This window comes from Nomascus leucogenys, chromosome X, assembly GCF_006542625.1.
Source record: "Nomascus leucogenys isolate Asia chromosome X, Asia_NLE_v1, whole genome shotgun sequence".
Taxonomy (NCBI): Eukaryota; Metazoa; Chordata; class Mammalia; order Primates; family Hylobatidae; genus Nomascus; species Nomascus leucogenys.
The window spans coordinates 137968552-137981658 of NC_044406.1; the positions used below are offsets into that span (position 1 = coordinate 137968552).

General features: G+C 48.4%; 1 protein-coding gene across 5 annotated transcripts in view; it reads left to right on the plus strand.

Moving 5' to 3' along the window:
• Positions 1–11022, plus strand: part of NSDHL (NAD(P) dependent steroid dehydrogenase-like) — a 38714-nt gene extending 27692 nt beyond the window's left edge. For all 5 annotated transcript variants that reach the window (XM_003271865.3, XM_030807107.1, XM_030807109.1 and 2 more), the window contains 5 exons: positions 402–548; positions 4236–4364; positions 7464–7606; positions 9222–9324; positions 10443–11022. In XM_003271865.3, coding sequence (XP_003271913.1) covers positions 402–548; positions 4236–4364; positions 7464–7606; positions 9222–9324; positions 10443–10775 — 855 coding nt within the window. In that variant the 3' untranslated portion in view covers positions 10776–11022. The remainder of the gene's footprint in view (positions 1–401; positions 549–4235; positions 4365–7463; positions 7607–9221; positions 9325–10442) is intronic.
• The last annotated feature ends 2085 nt before the right edge of the window (positions 11023–13107 follow it).

Below are 13107 nucleotides of genomic sequence, written 5' to 3' on the forward strand. Positions count from 1 at the left end.
TGTATTGGCTATTTACCGTCTTTAATGGTGTGGAACTTTTTCATATGATTCGTAATTTCTATCTGAGTTCACCTTCCTGGGGAGTTTTACCTCCTAGGTGCCTGCTCTGAACCACCCAAGAGGATGTTGCTTCTGTGTGGATCCCACAGGCTTCTCATGCCCCAAACCCCTTTTGACTAGGGACTAGTTAGTGGGGAGAAGGTGATTAAAGGGACAACTTGATTTCCATCCATCCCATGTACTTCAGTATCATTGATTCTTTTATGAGAATGTATTTCCATATTGATTATAGAATTATAAGACAAGGAACCTACAAGCCACAGGTTGGAGAGTGAAAACAGGAGAATGCCATTGACCTGTGAAAGCAGGAATGATTATTTTGTCTTTCTTTGCTTTTCCAGGATCTGTACCCAGCTCTGAAAGGTGTAAACACAGTTTTCCACTGTGCGTCACCCCCACCATCCAGTAACAACAAGGAACTCTTTTATAGAGTGAATTACATTGGCACCAAGAATGTCATTGAAACTTGCAAAGAGGCTGGGGTTCAGGTAAGGGGAAGGCTGGAGTGAGTGCTGTCGGGAGCGCGTGATGGCCCTTTCTAAGGGTGTAAGGCCGTAGTTCTTGCGGTCTCCCTGGGACTAGGCAGGGTTGCTTCTTAAAGTGTTGGGAAGATCTTAGAAATGAAGCCCTTGGAGTCACTGGAGATCGTGAAGGTCTGCTTGCCAAGGCTGATTTGAGATGTAATATTCTAACTGCACACAAATAGAACATCTGAGGACCTCAAGGCTATTAGCCTTCAGTTAAAGAGCTGCAGAACTTAGACATTGCTTATATTTTTATTGTGATAAAATATATGTCACATACAATTTACCATCCTAACCATTTTTAAGTGCAGAGTTCAGTGGCATTAAGTACACTCACAATGTTGTACGGCCATTACCACCATCCATCTCTAAACCTTTTTCTTCTTCCCTAATAAAAACTCTATACCCATTAAACAGCAACTCCTCAATCGCCCTTCCCCACCCAGCCCCTGGCAACTACCCTTCTACTTTCTGTCTCTATGGATTTGACAACTATAGGGACCTCACAGAAGTGGACTCATGTAGTATTTGTCCTTTTGTATCTGGCTTTTCACCGAGCATGATGTCCTCAGGGGTCATCCATGTTGTAGCATGTGTTGGAATGTCCTTCCTTTTTAAGGCAGAACAATATTTCATTGTATGGATGGACCACATTTCGTTTATTCATTCAGCCATCGATGGACATCTGTACTGTCTTCACCTTTTGGCAATTGTAAACAATAGTGTTATTAACACAAGTGTACAAATATCTGTTCAAGTCCCTGTTTTCAATTCTTTCGGGCATATACCCAGAAGTAGGGTTGCTAGATCATATACTAGTTCTATGTTTAACCTTTTAAGGAACCACCACATTGTTTTCCAGACCTTGCTTATATTTTAAAAGAAAAGCAAACTGTGTTTACCGTTAGCCAATAGAAACTTGCTATAACTCAGGCCTGAGGGGATACGAATTTTCTGCCCATTGTAGCTTGCTGCATTGTTACCAATCCTGGTTCTTAGAATTGTCTTTATATAGGACCCCAGCCACTGGCTAAAACAGCTCCGTGTCAGCTCAGCATCCTGACCCTCACAGGGATGCATAGCCACAGGTACTGCAGAAATTAAGGGAAAAGCTTGAAGCAAGCCGGGGGTTCCTCTCCCAACAACCTCTCCTGGCACTGTTGGCTGGTCCGCAGCATCCTCAGCCGGCCCAGCAGGGTTGGAGCTCTTCTGGGCTTGGGCCCTGGAAAAGGTCAGTTATAACTGACCCCTAGTAGTTGAGAAGATGCTTTGCCCTGCTGCAGTTTTCACCTAATTAGCTCCTTGTTAGGTGACCAGGGGCTAAACGATGTCTGTTTGCTAGTAAATGGGAGAGGTGGGGTCAAAGCAGATTCTCCAAGTCCCAGACTCTGCACTCAGCCATGCTGATGTAACTGGAGCCCTGGGAAGGGCCCTGCTGCTCTTTGTTAAATGGGAGGTTGGGGGCATACAAAAAAGATTTGCGTCCCAGGTGTGGCGGCTCACACATGTAATCCCAGTGCTTTGGGAAGCCAAGGCAGGAAGATCACTTGAGCCAAGGAGTTCAAGACCAGCCTGAGCAACATAGCAATACCCCACCTCTACACAATGCTTAAAAGCCACGTGTGGTGGTCTGCACGTGTAGCCTCAACTGTTTCGGGACGCTGAGGCAGGAGGATCGCTTGAGCCCAGGATTTTCAGGCTGCAGTGAGCTATGATCCCAACACTACACCCCAGCCTAGGCAACAGAGCAAGACCTTGTCTCTTACAAAAAAATAAAAAAAAAACAAGATTTGAGAATAAAACAGCACCTCTCCACTCACCACAGCATTTAAGAAACAACATTACTGGCGTGTGTAATGTGTGCCCATCCGCGATGCCATTGCTCTCTTCTTGTAGCCATGGGTAGCAATTCTGAATTTGGGTTTATTTCCATTTGCTCCATGTGTAACCAATATAAAGTATTGGATTGCATGTTATAAGATTTTATAAAATGATATCTTACTGAACAGATCCTCCTGCAACTTGCTTTTTTCCCCAATGTTATGTTTTTCTTTATTCATCTTGGCATATGTAACTCTGGTTTATTTACTGAAGGGGCAGAGTAGCTTAGTGGGTAAGAGTGCAGAAAGTGATTGCTGTGTTGTATTGAAGGAACATTTTCCAACACTGAGATCAAAAGATTATTTAATGTACTTTTTTTTCTCAAAGGTTTTAAGTGTTGCTTTTCACATTTAAGTCTTTAATCCACCAGGAATTTATGTTTGCATATGGTGTGAGATAGAGATCTAACTTTTTTCCATGTGTATAAGCAGTTCAGTGCCATTTATTGCATAATCCATCCTTTCTGCATTGCTGCACACCATCTGCAGCATGTCTTAGGTGTTGGTGTCTTACATGGGCCTGTTCCCAGGCTCTCCCCTCTGCCCCATTGACCTCCCTGTCTGCCCATGCAGAGAGGCTCTGCCTTTTTAGGATAAGTCTCAGTGTACTGTAGATAAATCACCCCCCGCCAACCAATTTCTTCAAACTTCACTTGGCTATTCTGAGCCCTTTGTTCTTCTACATATATTTGGCTTAACCAGTTCCTTGCTAAAGCCAGCTGAGACTGCTGTTGTAATTGCGTTGAACTTGTAGGTAATTTTGGAGAGAATTGACATCTTTCCCATATTGAGTGTTCCTGTCCATAAATATGGGATATGTTTCTGTTTATCTCGCTCTTTAATGTCTTCAATAGAGTTTTATACTTTACTTCGTAAAGATTTTGCATATCTCGTTAAATTTATTTGTATGTACTTCATTTTTTGTTATTTAATAACTTTATATTACATTTTCAATTATTGTTAATATATAAGACTAGTTAATTTTTGTATATTGATTTTTAATTCAGTAACTTTGCCAAACACTAATATTTTCTACATATTTGCCTGTGTTTTCTGTGTAGATTTTTCTCTCTTCCGTAAGTGATGGAAGTTCAGTTTCTTTTCAAATCATTATGAATTCTTGTTTATCTTACCCTATCACTCTGGCTAGAGCTTCTCATACAATGTTGAATAAGAATGGGAACGACATGATTCATGCTAATGGTGTCCAGTGTTGGATGAGCTGCTCTTAACCAGCAGGCTGGACACTGGGGACCCTCATAAGAGAACATCTTCCTTTAGAATAGCATTTCTTAAGAGGTTGTGTGGTGTGTGTATTCCTATGTGTGTTCACATGGCCAGGTCATTATCAGAATAGCCAGTGATCTTTTTCAAACAGACATCTTCCTAGAAGTTTGCGGGCTGCCCTTCACTTACAACAGAGAATCACCGTCATAGTGAGATACCATGAATGAAAGTCTATTCTATCTCTCAGGTGTGATGGGATAGAAAAAAATGTGTTATCCCTTGTTTTGGAACCAAGATCTCTTGATTCTTGGTTAGAATGTAATGCATGGTGTATCTGGAATCCACATAGCTGCAGAAGATGGTGATCTTTGGATTATTTTAAGAAGGCATGAAAAGCAAAGGCATTGCAGCAAATAATTTCTGCAGTGCCTCGAATGCGAGGTCAGCAAAGGGATGCCCCTTGATTCTGTTTCATACAGGATCATCGCACTGTTTGAATTGTGATAATTTCTGACTTTTATTTTTTCTAACCTTCCTCTGTCAGAAACTCATTTTAACCAGCAGTGCCAGTGTCATCTTTGAGGGCGTCGATATCAAGAATGGAACTGAAGACCTTCCCTATGCCATAAAACCCATTGACTACTACACAGAGACGAAGATCTTACAGGAGAGGGTATGTACCTTGGAACTGGTTGAGTGAGCAGACTGAAGGGTTTAGAATCCTAAGAAAAATGTTTATGAACTCATGAAGTTTGTATTCTGAGGCCTACGTACCTGACTTGAGATGTAAAATTTGTGGGTGAAATTAAATTTAAAAATACTGTGAGAGGCTGGGCACGGTGGCTCACGCCTGTAATCCCAGCACTTTGGGAGGCCGAGGTGAGTGGATCACCTGAGGTCAGGAGTTCGAGACCAGCCTGGCCAACATGGCGAAACCCCATCTCTACTAAAAATACAAAAATTAGCCCAGCATGGTGGCAGGCACCTGTAATCCTAGCCAGTTGGGAGGCTGAGGTATGAGAATCGCTTGAACCTGGGAGGCGGAGGTTGCAGTGAGCCGAGATTGTGCCATTGCACTCCAGCCTGGGGGATAGAGAGAGACACTGTCTCCCAAAAAAAAAAAAAAAAAAAAAAAAAAAAAAAATTACTATGAGAACAGCTTTATGTGGCCAGACACTGTTCTGAGTGTTTTCCAGGAGTATTTTCCTTGTTTAAAGGTCACAATTATCGCATCATCACCAGATTATAGATGAAGACTGTGGTGCACAGATGCACAGAGAGACTCAGAACCTTTCTAAAACTGTGCAGCTAGGAGGTGGTTGACCCCAGGCAGTCTGTCTCCAGAGCCTACAGTCCACCCTCAGTGCCATGGGAGCTTCCTCGCTTGCTGTGGGAATTTACAGCAGTTGCAAGCGTGCAGACAGGAATCAGGCTGGAGGCACCTTCCTAGTGGCACTCTCACCCCCCCTCCCTTACTTAGAAAAACAAACAACGGAAGGATCTTGCTTCATTTTAAGGAAAAGTACTTTTCCACTTGGCAAAACAGCTTCATCAAAGGGCACCTGATTTTAGTATGGTTGGATTCAGCCACTGTCGCTACCAAGCCTTTAGGCTGCTGGGACTGTGGGGCCCCTGACAACTGCTAGCTGCAGATGGGGACTGTCACCCTGAGGCCATCCTAAGCTGCAGGCCAGGAGTGCTCCTGAGCCTGGGATAGCTTGCCTTAGCTGGGTAGCTGTAAGTGTACCCCTCCCAGGTGTGTGCAGTGTGTCACACCCACTGAGGTTTTCTTTCAAAGCCAGTACATACTGAACTGGAGCTGAACACTGACCTGGCTACCTGAGAGCCAGCTGCCTCCTGGCTGTTTGCCGTATTTTTTTTTGAAATGGATTCTCACTCTGTTGCCCAGGCTGGAGTGCAGTGGCATGATCTCGGCTCACTGCAACCTCCACTTGCCAGGTTCAAGCGATTCTCCCGCCTCAGCCTCCTCAGTAGCTGGGATTACAGGTGCGTGCCACCATGCCCGGCTAATTTTTGTATTTTTAGTAGAGACGGGGTTTCACCATGTTGGTCGGATGATCTTGAACTCCTGACCTCAGGTGATCTGCCCGCCTTGGCCTCTCAAAGTGCTGGGATTACAGGCGTGAGCCGCCGCGCCCAGCCTGTTTGCTGTTGCTTCAGCTCACAAAGTCCTGGCAGAGCTGGTCCACAGGGAGACACAAGGGCCACCCAGACCAGGGGTGGAGGCTTGACCTTTGGCAAGCCACAGTCCTGGCTCCAGACTGTGCTGTCTCGCTCCTTGGAGCACTCATGTGCTCGAACTTGGCCCAAGGAGTACTAAAGCCTCCCTGCGCCTTGCAGGCAGTTCAGTCACCATGGAGACCCTGTGTATTCTCAACCCAGTATGCCCGATACTGATTGCCACCACAGCTGAGCCCGTCTAGGCTCAGGAGCTTCAAATGATGGCCTTGGCCCAGACCATCAGTGTCTCGCTTATATCAGCTTTTGGGTTCTCAACTAGAAATAAGCAAAGCCTGCAGATGACTCCAGCAGTAACTCACCTGAAGCCTCCTTTCAGCTGAGGTTGACATCCACTATTGGCTTTATAACCTTCCTACTGATCATAAACCAAATGTGATGGGGAGCTAGGACTCCTTCACCTCTCTTCCCTTTAGTAGTAGAGATGAGCCTTGGTGGAGGCCATTTGAGGGTTTATTTAGTCATTTCCTCCATCGCTGTGGGGACCAGAGGCCTGGCGGGAAGAGGAGGGCCAGCTCTGGGAATCTGTTGAAAGAGGCAGCTTTTCCGTTGTTGAGTTGCTTAAGATCACTGGGGCCAAAACATAGACCAGCACTTTGCTACCATAGAGTAGAAACCCGAAGTGACATGACAGCAGGAACCGTACTTACCAAGCGTACAGACACGCACTGAAGCAACTCACATGGGCCATCTCGTGTAATTCGCATGCAGCCCCGTCAGGGTAGGTACCTTTATGATCACCACTTTTACCCACGATAAAACAAATCCTCTGGAAAGTTTTGTTACTTTTGAGGCGAAACCCATTTCGCTGTACTTTAGGCTCTTGAGTTCTAGTTTGTCCATGAAGTCACACAGAAGTCACCTTTTCCTCACGGTGGCAAAAGGAGCACTGGCTCTGGACCAGGCACTGCTCTGAGGACTTTACATGTCTCGGCCTCCTTTGCCCCCCAGCTGCTGGCCTGTTTCTCCCCAGGCATGGTCTTCAGACCCTTCACCTTCTCTGACCCTCTTCTGGGCCCACTTGGGTTTCTCAGAGCCCTTCCCTCGGAGGTGGTACTCAGAATTGCCTGGAACAGACCCGGCCTGGTGGAAACGTGGGTGGCACATGCAGTTCAAGTCACTGGAGGCTCACGGCTAACTTGTTCACCAGAACCTTCGGATGTTTTCCACAAACTGCTGCCGAGGCATGTCTTCTGGCAGTGTTGGTGGATTTTAGCCTTTGAACTCAAACCAGGGCCTTCTGATTTGATCTTACCAGTTTTTGCCCAGCTGTCTGTCCTGCATTTTCAGATTTTGGTGTGAGAGTGGATGGGGTAGAGAGGTAGCCCAGAATTATACCAGCCACTGATGTAGGTTGTCAGCCCAAGGCAGACCACTGCTCAGTGGCCACATGCCAGCAGAGTGTGTCATCTGTCTGTCCCCGACGAGTGGTGCTTCTCACCCAGTGAGGCACTCTCTTGGCCTGGGCCTAGGAATTTGCAATGGACGTGCCCCTTCTCCCACTCTCCTCCAGGCAGTCCTGGGCGCCAACGATCCTGAGAAGAATTTCTTAACCACAGCCATCCGCCCTCATGGCATTTTCGGCCCAAGGGACCCGCAGTTGGTACCCATCCTCATCGAGGCAGCCAGGAACGGCAAGATGAAGTTTGTGATTGGGTGAGTCAGCCCACAGCGGCTCTTCCCTAGTCCTTCCTGGTCCATGCTCGCATTCAGAGAACACTTGGCAGGAGCCAAATGGCATCGTAGCTCTTTTCTTATGTGACTGTCTTGGTCCGTGCAGGCTGCTGTAACAAAATACCTAAGACTGGGTAACAAACAACAGACAGGTTGGAGGCTGGGAAGTCCAAGATCAAGGCGTTCCCAGATTGGGTGTCCGGTGAGGCCCTGTTCCTCATGAGTGGCAGCTTTTCACCATGTCATCGCATGGTGGAAGGGGCAAACAGGCTCCCTTGGGCCTCTTTTATGAGGACACTAATCCCATTCCTGAGGGCAGAGCCCACATGATCTAATCACCCCCTAAAGGTCCCTCTTCACAGTGCCATTGCATTGGAGGTTAAGTTTCAACGTACGAATGTTGCGGGGATACAAAGATTCAGGCCATAGCATAGCAGTGACCTTGTCTACTGTCCTCTGTATTCATTTCTTGTAGTTGCCATAACAACTCGCCACAAAGTAGGTGCTTAAAACAACAAATGGATTCTGTCACAGTTTGGGAGGCCAGAAGTCCGCAGTTAAGATGTTGGCAGGGCTAGTGTCTTCTGGAGGTTCACAGGGAGCGTCTGTTCCAGGCCTCTGCCCTAGCTTCTGCTGGCTTCCGGCCATCCTTAGCATTCTGTGCTTGGAGAGGCATCACTCTGGCCTCTGCCTCCCTTTCACATGGCTGTCTTCCTTGCTTTCTGTGTCCAAATTTCCCTCTTATAAGGACATCATTCCCTGGATTTAAAGCCCACCCTACTCCAGTATGAGCTCAGCTTAACTAATTGCATCTGCCGAGCCCCTATTTCCAAATAAGGTCACATTCACAAGGTCCAAGTGGACAGAAGCTTTGGGAGGATACTGTTCAATCCAGTGTACCCTCTCAGGTAGGCTGGGAAGGTATTTGTGACCCCGTTTGGAAACTGAAGAAACTGAGACTCAGAGGGAAAACAATGGGCCCCGGGTCAAAGGCCAGGGCTTGACTCTGCTTGCATCTGGGAAGGCAGATGGGGGCGTTACATCTCTCCTCGGGGAAAGCGCAGGTAGAGGGGCCTCCACAGGGGACAACAGTGTGGCTCTCTCCCAAATAAGCCTTCTCTTCCTTCATTTCCTCCTTTTCTCCTCTCTCTCTTTCCTCCTTTTTCCCTCTGCCTTGCCTTCCTGTTTCTCACTCAGCCTCACTGCTACCCTGACTTGTCACCTTGAAGGATTACAAGGAGACTGGTCAATAAATGGGAGACCAGAGCAAGGCGTTGGCCCCGTGTCTCCTGGGAAGGGGCTGAAAAGCTGCTACCCAAATCGGGGCAGGAGAGACAGCACCAGTGTTGGCCATGCTGGAATGGGTGGGCAGGTCCCCCAGCTTTCAGATTCCACTAACCCTGAAGACCCAGGAGTCCCGGCCCAGTGTACATCTTTAACCAGTACAGGCATCCATGAGTGCCTGGGCTGGCCTTGCCAAGTGAGGTGGCAGCCATTCTGCAGGTCACAGTCTCTCAAATGCCAGGACTTGGGAGTGGCCCTGGCCTTCGTGCAGGGGCTCCCAGCACGTATTCCATCATCCCTTGTGCACCTGCAGAAACGGGAAGAACTTGGTGGACTTCACCTTTGTGGAGAACGTGGTCCATGGACACATCCTGGCTGCAGAGCAGCTCTCCCGAGACTCGACACTGGGTGGGAAGGTAAGGCCTGCTGCACCCATCTCTGCACAGGTGCCTTTCTGTGGGTTTCTTCTCCTTGCCATTGGATTTGCTAGCAAGTTGCTCCTGTGATCCTGTATCATGGATGATCTGCCTTAGGACCCCCCGTGCCAAGATCAAGCCCCTCTGATAGAGCATGTGGTGTCACTGCAGCGTCACATCACTCGGGCAGCCAAAATTGGGGAGCTGATGAGCTGGGATTGAACAGACATTCAGGTCACGGTCATCTATGGTCCCCTGACCTGGCTGCCCACCTGTTGGCATGGCTCCTTGTGACAGGAGCCCACGTAGATTGGGCAGGGTGCTTGCTCCTCACCCTTTCTCCCACTCATTCCTCAGGTCTCTCCCTCCCTTGCTGTTTGGTCCTCTTTTATTCTCCTGAACCTCTGCCGTTTTCCCACTGATGACCTTCAAATAAGTTGGGAATAGGGTGGGTGTGCCTTTTTTTTTTTTTTTTTTTTTTTTTTTTTGAGACAGTCTCACTGTCACCCTGGTTGGAGTGCAGTGGTGCGATCTCAGTTCACTGCAACCTCCGCCTCACTGGTTCAAGCGATTCTCATGCCTGAGCCTCCCAAGTAGCTGGGACTACAGGCATGAGCCACCACGCTCAGCTAATTTTTTGTACTTTTAGTAGAGACGGGGTTTCACCATGTTGGCCAGGCTGGTCTCAAACTCCTGACCTCAGGTGATCTGCCCGCCTCTGCCTCCCAAAGTGCTGGGGTTACAGGCGTGAGCCACCACGCCTGGCCCGGGTGTGGCTTTTGATTTAAAACAAGCACAACACCGTCAAGAAATGTAATATGAGCAATTCATTGCATCCAAAGATATGTAGATGAGTTTTATGATGATTAACGATTATCAAATTAACAAATGTGCCTTTCCAAGTGCAATCTATGCTTCACTTAAAATCCTGGCCCATAGATGAAACTTTCATCGTCTGCCCTTTCTACGCCTTAGCAGTTGTGCAGTTGAGGGCAGGCCTCATGGAAAGCTGCAGCAGTTAGGCAGTGAGGATGCGATCTGCACGGGCTTAATAGATGCTTCAACTTTGGGCAAGTGGGGGTGGTGTTTCTCACTTCTTGTTCTTGTTCTCCCGCCAGGCATTTCACATCACCAATGATGAGCCCATCCCTTTCTGGACATTCCTGTCTCGCATCCTGACAGGCCTCAATTATGAGGCCCCCAAGTACCACATCCCCTACTGGGTGGCCTACTACCTGGCCCTCCTGCTGTCCCTGCTGGTGATGGTGGTCAGTCCTGTCATCCAGCTGCAGCCCACCTTCACACCCATGCGGGTCGCACTGGCTGGCACATTCCACTACTACAGCTGCGAGAGAGCCAAAAAGGCCATGGGCTACCAGCCACTAGTGACCATGGATGATGCTATGGAGAGGACCGTGCAGAGCTTTTGCCACCTGCGGAGGGTCAAGTGAGGGACACTGGAGGCTGGGCTCTCTCGACCCGTTCCTCAGCCAGTCACGCCTTCCCCTGTGGATTGATGAAATAACATCCTTCGAATGAGTTTGCTCTGAGCCTGGGACTCCTCCTGCTAGGCAGAGAGCACACCCTACTCTTTCCGTGACGATGAGGGCAGCAAAAACAGGCATTTCTTCCTTCATGGAATTGGATTTGGATTTCTTGAAGCAGGCAGCTTCATATTATACTGATTTGTTCTCTGTCTTTTTGTGTCTCTCTGTTTACCCCCTCCCTTGCCCCCTCTTCTGGGTTATACATTTCATTCCAGTGTCCTTATACATAATGAAGGAAGCTGTAGGAAGCTACAACCCATTTGTTAGTTCTGATGGAGAACCGTTTCCATGCAGACCAATACTAGAGTGAAGCCTCTAGACTTTGTTCAAGATACTCTATCTTCAGAATATCCCAGAAGAAAAACAGAAGTTGTTAACACATGGGTGAGACTTTACATATACATTTCATACTGACAGTGAGCTTAGAGCAAAAGCTGAAAGCTGAAATGACTGTAATTCCTCCCCAGTCTCTGTTGCTTGTTCAGCTCCTTACATGCTTCCACATTGTCTTTCAGGTCCGTTGCTGTGCCTGCCTGCATTGTTTTTTGTTGTTGTCGTTGTAGAGACAGAGTCTGAGTGTGTCTCTGTTGCCCAGCCGAGAGTGCACTGGCTCATCACAGGCCCAATCATAAAGCACTGCAGCCTTGAACTCTCGGGCTCAAGCAGTCCTCCCACCTCAGCCTCCTGAGAGCAAATGTGCGCCGCCACACCAGGCTTGCACTGTTTTCACAAAACATTTCTCTTATCAACAGAGTTTTGTTGTTTTTAGAGACAAGGCAGTGATCCAGCCCAGTGGCACGCTGTTTCATATGTTCAGCTCCTCTCCTAATGTGGGACACTGGGCTGGGTGACAGTAAGCCAGGGAGCAGAAGGGGCTCCTTCCCTGCAGCTCACCCTCAGAACCCTTCAGGCCAGTTTCCAAAGGGCATAGCGTAGAGGATAATTCCTCGGAATGAGGAGAGACTGTGCTGCCCTCTGCTGATGGGGCAGGGGGATATAAACATAAGTAAGACAGCCTTTGCCCCTAAGGCACTTAGAATCATGGTCTTAAGATATGTTCACAAGCCCCTGTAATGCCAGGCAGGGCATGATACACACACTTAAGACGCAGTAGTAAATGTTCAGCTTCTGTCGAGGAGGTGATGCCTTGAGTCGGACGTTGAAGAATGGATAAGCAGTGAGACTTAACTGTCGAAGTTGGCATTTCAGGCTAAAGATGTCAGAGTGTCACAGTCAATGGCATGTCGTAGTTTAATTAGCAGCACGTTGTGTTTCTTAGGGGTCCATGAGATAACGGCGTCTTAGATTCAGTGAAGGACAGACATGCCAGCCTGCTTTGGGGTGGGGAAGCCAGCCAGACCGATGGTGCAAAGCTGAAGGGGATGTACTTTTATCTCCTGGGCAGTGGGGGCCAAGAATCGAGGAGACCATCGTGGCTCTTACGTGGCACCTTCAGACAAGAAGCAACAAAGGCCCACGCAATGCTGGAGTTGGGCGGGGGCGGTAGGGTTGGGGGTAGAGATGAATCCTTACAAGAAGTGGCCTGGAAGGGGTCCGAGCTCAGCACCGGATTTGCTGTGGGGAGTGAGAGGGGGAGGAGGCCACTCAGGCTGGAATGAAGCCGCAGAGCAGCTCTAAGCTGGTGGGAGGATGGTGTCGGGCCCAGAGTGGGTGAGGCCAGCAGACCTTGCTGATGAGCACCAAGGGCCAAACTGCCCTCAGCTTCGACCTAACCACTCGCTCAGAAAAATACTAGCTGCCATCTAGACCAAAGACGTCCCTCATGGAACCTCTTCTCTGCCCTCTCTGTTCACTCATTCAGACCACAGAAAATCGTTGGGCCCTGCCCCGCGCTTCAGTGGTGAACAAAACACGCAGCCCACAGACCAATGTGTTATTCAAAACTGCTGAAGTTTCCAAAAAAGAAAAGTGCAGGGTGCTATGAGAGGGACATAGGGCTGCAAGCAAGCCTGGCCCAGGCGGCGATCACGGCAGAACAGTTGCAGAAACAGTGTCTGCTCAGATCCGAAAGATGAGGCTGTGCACAGAGACCCTGAGCCCCCCGCTGGCCAAGCTGACGACCTCCCGGCCGCTCCTTGTATTTCCCTGCATTCCTGACCCAGACCCATCTCGACCCACCCGTTTGGAGAAAGTCTAACCACCAGGAAACCATAACCTCAGTACCCCCTGAGAGCTTGTTAGAAACCATCAGGCCCCACCCCGGACCTACTGAACC